At 36.5% G+C, this 8,704-nt stretch overlaps 1 protein-coding gene across 1 annotated transcript; it reads right to left on the reverse strand.

Moving 5' to 3' along the window:
* Positions 1–3,257: 3,257 nt before the first annotated feature.
* Positions 3,258–8,502, reverse strand: LOC122662785. The gene is made up of 5 exons (XM_043858502.1): positions 8,146–8,502; positions 5,669–6,609; positions 4,682–5,097; positions 3,662–3,731; positions 3,258–3,523 (listed from the first exon to the last, which is right to left on the reverse strand). Exons 2-5 carry the CDS (start codon positions 6,466–6,468, stop codon positions 3,460–3,462), a joined length of 1,350 nt encoding a protein of 449 aa, XP_043714437.1. The 5' UTR covers positions 6,469–6,609; positions 8,146–8,502; the 3' UTR covers positions 3,258–3,459.
* Positions 8,503–8,704: the final 202 nt, after the last annotated feature.

Here is an 8,704-nt window from a genome sequence, read left to right on the forward strand (position 1 = left end):
TTTTTGGTACCAATAATTACGGATAATGCCATTTTCATACGACGAAATTATCCTTCCTCTTTCTTTTAATTTTCAAAGAAGCCCTTCCAAGTGGCATTCATTTTGGGACAGCGATTGGATCACCCGCAGCTAGGGCGGTGCGATTTTGGTTTAAAAGGTAAGCAGTCATTAAAATTGAATCGTTTTATTAAAATTTAAAATGGTTTCAGATTCATTAAATGGTTTTGATTTCTCAATTTATAAATAATGTATTTTACAATTTTAAATGTTTCAGTTTCGATTTTGTTACCGCTTTTAAGTAATAGGTGAATAAATGATTTGTTAACCGTTCTTAAACGGGTTTGATCTGGATTATTTGACTGAAACTAAAAAAAAACAAGAGACAAAAATGGAAGGAAGAGCTAATAGATTCATAGAAGATTCTTAAATAGTTTAATAAACGATTTGGTTTATATGGTTAAAAAAAACGATTTGGTTTATATTCAAGTTAACAGTTTTTACAGGATTTTAAACCGTTGGTCTAATGGTTCAAATCACTGAAAGAAGGATCTAATGGTAATTTGCTAATAAGTGTGATGGGTATGAATTATTATAAAAATATCTAAATAATTTTTTTTTCTCGTTAAGTTGGGCAATAAGCCAACTAATGCAATTAGTGGGTACCACCCATGGTTTTAGTCCACGGTATTGATAATGGTATTGGCCATTGATTCGGATCGGTCATAGGTGGAATTCGTTTTATTCTGCCTAAAAAATTGTGTTTTTTGGGTATTTGTCATCGTATTGGTAAAAGAATAATAAATATTTTTTATACAGAAAGAGAACGCTACTTGGTCATGTGTGGTACGTGATTCTTGCGTCAGATACAGTTCATATGAAATAACCGTTGCGATCTCAAGAATTTCTATCTTTCTATAGAGGCACGACAGTCATTTCATGTCGTCTTGTGTCTAGGTGCCAGGGATTGCCCGTTGCACATGACCAAGTAGCATTCTTTCTCAATTTTTAAAAAATCAAAAAATTATAAAATATCAAAATAGAAGAAAAAACTTAAAAATTATTTTTTGAAATATTACACAAAATGCAATAGAAGTTGAAGAAATTTGGAAGAAAAGAAATTATATATCACAATCAATTCAGCTTAAACTTGTTGGAGTATGTCATTGACATGCATTAACATGCATCTACTTGTCCATATATGATGCAGCTTTGTCATTCATCAGTTCCAACTTCCAAGGTCCAACACCCCTCGTGTCACTCACTTTATTGTTTTTTCCATATATAGACTCTACAATCAAAACTTGTATATGCAATCTTTGTGTTCTCCAAGATGTGTCGTTCTTAAAAAAAAAAAAAAAAAGAAAAAAGAAAATTGTGATATGAAGTTTCACAGAGAATTAAAATAGGATGGATAAAATGAAGAGATGTGTCTGAGGTCTTATGTGATCTATGCATTTCTTTAAAATTTAAAGGAAAATTTAATAGAACAATCCTACAACCGACTTATGAGGTATGATTTGAAATATTGAATAATTAAGAAGCATATAGATAAACTCAGTATAGATAAGATGAGAATTAACCTTCCAAACATAATTTTGGTTTTGAATTTAGAATTTTGAGTCTGAACCAAATATTGCCTAAAGCTTGTTTTATTTGCAAGTAGTTTGATAAAATAATTGCCAAAGGTACAAAACTTTTCAACTCACACCCATACTCAAGAAGAAGAAAGGGAAAAGAAAATTATGCAAGAGAGCGACAACGATTGTTCAGATGTTTACACACGAGTGCGGATGTCTATCCAATGCTGCTTAAGTCTCCTTAGTTATGTGGACACACACTGGACTTGGGACAAAAATTTGTCTACCATACCATACGTTTCTACAAGAGTGTGAACATCTTGTCAACTTTGTGTCACATTTCTATCCACCCAAGTTAGGGGGATTTTCCAATCAACGGGTTTTTTCAGGTGTGATAGACACATATGATCCAATGCTATGAATGTCTTCTTCAATGATGCTCCCAAGACATGACATATTCACCATTTGATGAGCTTAGGTCTAAGAGAAGTTTTCCCATTTGATCTTTTGCTTCTTTTGATACTTGCTCACTTGAAGATAAATCTCTTGTCGATCCAGGGCTAGCCCTGGTGGTTTTCTGTTCCATTGGGAGAACAGCATCAGGAACTTGATCGGTTGTTCAAGTCTCTTTAGACACCTAGTCCACATTTACTTACTTTCCAAGAAGTTAAGCCCTGTGATGATTGATGCTAATAATAGGGGAAAAAATCTCTACTTGGTGGTGTTTTCTATGCCCTCTCACAAGGCACCGTGAGATGACACCTCTATCCTCGTAAAGAAGGCTCGGTGGCAAAATGAAGAAGAAGAAAAAGAGGGGGAGAAGGAAGACGAGCCCTGTGGGTAACCATATTTGATCCCTTATGGGTTCCCTCCTTTTGGGGGCCTGATGGCCAATCGGCCCTTGACTTGCACCAAAAAACCCAAAAAGGAGATAAATCTCTTTGATGCTTATTTAAACTTACGGATCTTTTAAACCTTTCACATGCATACACATTAATAAATCTCAAATTTTTGTAATCACCCAAAACCGCATGGTTTAATTTATACATAATGTAAGTTATGCAAGTGGTAAACCTCATTGTCCCGTTTTACCAAAAAAACAAAAAAAAAACCTCATTGTCCCGTAGTTGTATTATTCGATATTCCTATTTTTTATTTTGAGTTTCTTTACATTATTTCCTAATTAAACTTAATTTGCCCTGCCCTGTCTTCTTTACTGTAGGGTCAGGTTCAAATTTAGATTAGAGCCAGTCTAGGTAGATTTGGATATAGCCAAAAACTGCAAGGAATTTACCTTGTTGTCAACCCTTCCTGACCATGAAATATAGACGGATCTGTTGAGAGATAACAACTTGCATCCTGCTCACAGGCAAGCAACTAAGCGGTAGAACTGGTACTCTGTATGATCTTAATATTTAAAACCTTTTTTTTTTTTGGGGGGGGGGGAGGGGGGATAGGGGAGGAATAGGAAAGAAACGATGTAAAAAAATCTTGATTATCTAAGCATGATGCACAAGGGATAGTCTTCGCATTTTGTATACACTTGGACTCTTACAGTAATATCTTAAAAACTAAAGAAATAATTAAAACTAAGTACTGCAAAGAAATTGGTCAAAAGGCTTTATTTTCTTGGAAAAAATTTAACTATTCAGGTGTTAAAACAGTTAATACAGCAAACGATACAATACAACACAGACCATTACAAATTACAATTCATAAGATGCTCAAACCTGTTGGGAACAATTCTCTGAAGATCTTATTGAGCAAAGACCCCCTAAAGAAAAATTTAATAACTCCTTAAAGATGAATTAAATCACATGCAGTAATCTGCAATGAATAAATAATTAAAAATTTACAATAGGCAACACCTAACCTAATGTTTTCACCTGTTACGGAACTTGGGACGCACTGCAATCACACCAGGCCTCAACTCATCAAAACGATACCTGCAAGACAATGAAATTCATGGGTGGGAAGATCTTAGGCCATGTTTCATTCTCAAATTCTCTTACCAAAAGAACAAAAGGATAAGGTATTTAATTAGTTCAACTTTAGAGGGAGGCTGGTAAGAAGCTGAATCTCACCCATGCTCAATGAGGAAACTTCTGATGGCTGAAGGCAGAGCAGCTTCCCCTTGGCTGTGGTTACCCATCCCTGTCACGAAACAGTCTCTTCAGTGGCCATAGTAAATCCTCACTCAAGGGTTAAGAGTACAATTTGAAAAGACCCCCTCAAAATCCCACCTGAAGCAGGGTTTCATTGATTGAGGATAGTTATTCGAAGAGGCCCATGTTAATAAAAAATCAGGGTGATTCAATGTAGCCATCCACCATGTGCATTCTCTATGGTTTGTATGATGGAAAGATTTACAACTCCAGAGTGTGGAATATATAACAGATGGAAGAATCATCTGACAGCAAAATTAGTACCAGAGATCTAAACAGTCCATACCAATACCACCTCTCACATGGAAGCTACAACTCCATCCAAATACGTAGGCGTAAACACACAAATACATAGTACATACTGCCCACCATAAAGTATCTCACATGGCAGCTACATAGTACATAATGCCCACCATAAAGTATCTCACATGGCAGCTACAAAGTACATAATGCCCACCATTAAGTATCTCACATGGCAGCTACTTGTTTGTCGGAAAGTATATTTTTGGGAAAATATTAATAATAGCTTATATAAATTATCACTTCCAAGAAAATGGGGAATCCATTAACATTATGCCCCAGTTTCTATGGCAAAATAACAGGCATATTTCTAGTCTTGCACTTTTCCACAGAAATAGTACTAAATGAATATTTTGCCTCTTACTTTTGCTTTATCCATATAAGTGATATGTGTATAGACTGTTAACTGCTAATTTTTCAGAAGAAAACACAGCCTGAGTCACATTTAAACAAACAATAATTGCTAATAAGACAGATTTGAACATCAATATAGTGTTTCAAAAACAAAACTTAATCTAATTATTGAATGATTACATAAATGCCACAAAAAAGACACTTCCCTATAATGGAGATGATAAAATCTTGAAAGCCATAAGAACATCAATGGTCTTAGAGTGAACATAGGTGAAGCCTTTGTACCTGTTACAACTTCCAATATTGCTCGTCTCTGACTGGTTAATGCGTAGTTTTGTATGTCAGGTTTCACCTCCATGACCTTGCAACTAGGTGAGCTGAGTGATTGAGGACATGTTATTTCAACTTTGGGCTCGACTTTCTTGGGAGATATAGTACGACTTAAAGCAGTCTGTGTTTCAATCTTCTGAAGGTGTTTCTGTAAGGCATGCACAGCTTCATATGCATGGAGGCCATGTAAGTCCAACTTCCATATGTTATTTTTGCTATTCCTGATAGTTAAAATTTCCTCAGCTGCCTTTGCATTCAGCTGTTCAACAAGCCTCCATTCTTCCCGGGCCTTATGCGAGAGCTGTTGAGCAGAGAAGTGGTCACCTCTTAGAAAGGCATTATTGGCTGCTCGTGAATGCTGAGATGCTGACCTGCTCAACAAAAATAATGGGAGTTCTAACTTCTTATTATGAGATAAAAGCCAAAAATCCACATGATTTTATACTGACAAAGAAAGTGAACTACAACGCTTCGGACATGAAATGGTTCATCATTTACCAATGCATACTGAATTACCCTGGAACAAGCCAAATGACAAGTATTGGGCTGAAAGATCACACCATATTCACCCAAGCAATTTCAAATCAACTTTATTCGATGGGTGTTACAAGTCACGAACTGAATGCCATACTGCATCACAAATTGGTAGATGGCATACATGGGTTGGTCTATGTGACAAAGACTAAAGAACCACACATCCATCTCTGTGGCCAAGTTTTAAGTATTAACTCCAAAGTAGGGAAAGTGCCTTAAATATGAGTTCACAATATCAGAAAATTACAAAAGTGGCACTACATTCCATTCAAGTGAAATGGCATTCTTGTAATTTCATGAAATTTTAAACTCACTTAAGTGAAGAACTGCCCCAAGTAAGAAATAATGGAAGTTCCAGACCATCAGGTAGCATTCCTATACCATTATAAGCATCAAGAAAAACTATACCTCGTCACCCTTATTGCATCTTTACGATGGTTCAAGTATACATCATCCTCTTCCCACTCAGGCGCAGCAGGTACAGACATTAATGATCTTGAAATCAATTTCAAGTCCATAGTATCATTAGATAACTTATTTTCAAAAATAACTCCTTCATCTGTATGTTCAGGCTTCTTGTCATCAAGACAGCCCTGAAGAACAGCTTTCAGTTCTGCAAGGTCTATCATATTTTCTGAAAGAAAATCTTCATCCACCTCTTCTGTCTTCTTGGTGTGGAGACAATCCACAAAAACAGAGCTTGGTTCTGTAAGGTCTACTGTCTTACTCTCTTCAGAGCTGCTGGAGGTAACCATAGCCTTCAATAGAGTAGAAGCCTGGTCAAAATTGTTGTCAACAGCAGCTAAAATGTCCTCAATCAAACTATTGTCAGCCCAGGCATGGAGCTCTTTAAGCTTTTTAAGGGCCAGAAAGGTATTATTCTCTTTGACAATCTTATTACCAAGCATGCTATTAGAATTATTATCTAGTAATTGTCTTTTCGAATCATTGTCATCAATGAGAATTGGAAAGTCCATTTTAGGTTGGAGCACTGATGAGAAGGACTTCACTGATGGAACATTGCTTAGTATTGAGCTCCCAGAGGGTGCAATAGTGTTTGTCCTATTTTGAATGAATGGATAGGGGTCATCATCAAACTCTGGTTTCAGATCTTGTTTTTGCATTTGCTTGAGATTAACAGCAGCCCAACCAGCAGATCTACCCTTCTTCCACGACATCTTTGAATGTGAAGAAATGCCGCCAATCATTCCCTAAAAAAGGGTATAAGTTAACACAAAGTCGTAAACCCTTCTTCGTGCACCTTCTCCTGTGTACTTGCTATCCAAAATTTTGAGATGACCTCTTAATTTGTGTCGCAGGAATCCCAATAAGTCCTGTCCCTATATTACCTGGTTTTGCATAATAAAATCAAAGATAAGTAAATTCATCAACACAATACCCAATTATGTATTGTTAACAACGCTCAAGTGTAGGTCGATCAAAAACCAAAATTACCATCATCAAAACACTTCAGTGCAATCCCAACATCTAACATCTGAACCATGACACTGCCCATTCAACTTGCCAAAAAACAGCCGTCCCCCATACCATAAAAATAAAATAATATAATATTTCAACTTGCTTCATATTACTATGCATAAAGAAATAGCACTCCAAGACCTAAGGGCTAGTCATTTACGTTGTTTAATTCCAATAAATAACCTTTCCTTTCTGTTGATGCTTTAGTAGAATAGACGTGGCTCCATTGTTTAGTTTCAATTAGTTTCCTGTCACTAGGAGTTTTTCTGTGGTAGGCTACTTGATCACTATGTTACCAAAAGCCACATGCAATACTGAGGAGGGTGCTGAGTGGAATATAAAGCACAAAAACTTAAGCTTCTACCTTTTGCAGGGTCCAAAAAATAGAAGTTACATATATAAAAATAGATTTTGGTTGGAATAAAGGCACAGGTCATCCAATATTTAAGATTTCACAGACATGAAAAAATTCCAAGACCTGGGCCTTAATATTCCTTTGGTTTACATTAGGAATATAACATAAGGATTGCTTCCCTATGTTTGCCGGATACCATAGATAAGGGTCAGTGCACAACTGCTATCGGCCAAAGGTTCATATTTTAGTAGCATGAAACCTAGCATCTCAAACACATAGGCTTAAAAAAAATTAAGCAGTAGCGGATCAGAAACCCCAAAAAAAATTTAATGAATTCTTAAACTAAAGTGAGAACCCAAATATGGTGAGAATTAACAACCAACAATCAACAGCATAAGTTTCAGATTACTTCTATATTTACATCTTAACCCATACCTTCAACAAAAATTTAATTATTACGAGTATCAATGCAAGACAAACATGTGAAAATTTTATTGGATTCTCCTACTAGAACTCTGGAACTCCGTATTAATTTGCAAGTTGCAATACCCTTAACTCCTTAAGGGTGCTTTTTTTTATTCTTTATAACACATAAGCTCCATGGACAATCCTATCTCGTTTCCTGCACATTACTTTCTTCTTTTTTCAGGCTGGGAATGATGTGGAGTGGAAGTAACCCATGAGAAGTAACAAAGTAAAGTGGGGTTCTGGTTGTAACAACCCTAAGGGAGCCTGAATTACGGACGAATAGCAGATTCACATAGATTAATTTTCCAATAGGCCCGCAATAAATTACGAGTATTCTTCAAAAAGCTCACCCACTCCAAGGAAAATTTCAATCTCAACACAATCAAAATTGGAACATAATAACAACAAAATCAGATTCGCTTAGAAAGGAAACGGCGAGAACTCAGTAACAAGGATCTAAATATACTGCAACCATATACTTCTACTCTCACATGAAGTAATTAATATTTCCAATTAAGCAGCAATCAATCAAAGGTAACCGGCACAAAAAGCCCTAAAACTCTGTAATTACAAAATTCCATACCTTGCAGAATTTACATCCCAGAATTTTCTGCTACTTTTGCTATACAGGAACACTAATCCGGAGCTCTCTAAACCAAGGCGTTAATCGAGTGGAGAAAGCGCGAACGAAAGACGACACCGAGAAAGCGATTAGATGAAAGGTCGATTGGGAGGCAAAGATCGAAGAGAACGAGTAAGAGCCTCTGCATCTCGAATCCATAAACACCTGAAAGTGAACTTCCTCTGCGTGTGGATGAGCACTGAGAAACAGAGAGAGAAAGGAAGAATCGAAGAATTGAGGGAGAGATTCAAAGACGAGCAAGGCTTCCTTCCAGTGACGGAAAACGAAGAAAGGCAGCGTCAACCTTAGAAAGCTTTATAAAAGTACATCCAAGTTCTTCCTCAGTAGATCGTATGAGAGATATAAAACGCGCAAACGTGATTGGTAGACAAACCACACGAAATCTATAGAAGGACCCAAGTTTGACACGTTTCAACAGTTGAACAAAAATTTTTGGAAGGGTCAAGGGTGTTCTAGTAATTACACTCACGCTAAGTGGTAGGTTAGCTAGCATATTAGG

The sequence above is a fragment of the Telopea speciosissima genome, chromosome 1, assembly GCF_018873765.1.
Source record: "Telopea speciosissima isolate NSW1024214 ecotype Mountain lineage chromosome 1, Tspe_v1, whole genome shotgun sequence".
NCBI classification, from domain to species: Eukaryota; Viridiplantae; Streptophyta; class Magnoliopsida; order Proteales; family Proteaceae; genus Telopea; species Telopea speciosissima.

Excerpts from the sequence above, each read along its gene's own strand:
- LOC122662785 (XM_043858502.1), bottom strand. The coding sequence starts at position 6,468 with ATGATTGGCGGCATTTCTTCACATTCAAAGATGTCGTGGAAGAAGGGT. Across the intron at positions 5,098-5,668 it reads GATGCAATAAGGGTGACGAG|GTCAGCATCTCAGCATTCAC; the intron begins GTATAGTTTTTC and ends TTTGTTGAGCAG. Across the intron at positions 3,732-4,681 it reads AATATTGGAAGTTGTAACAG|GGATGGGTAACCACAGCCAA; the intron begins GTACAAAGGCTT and ends GTTTCGTGACAG.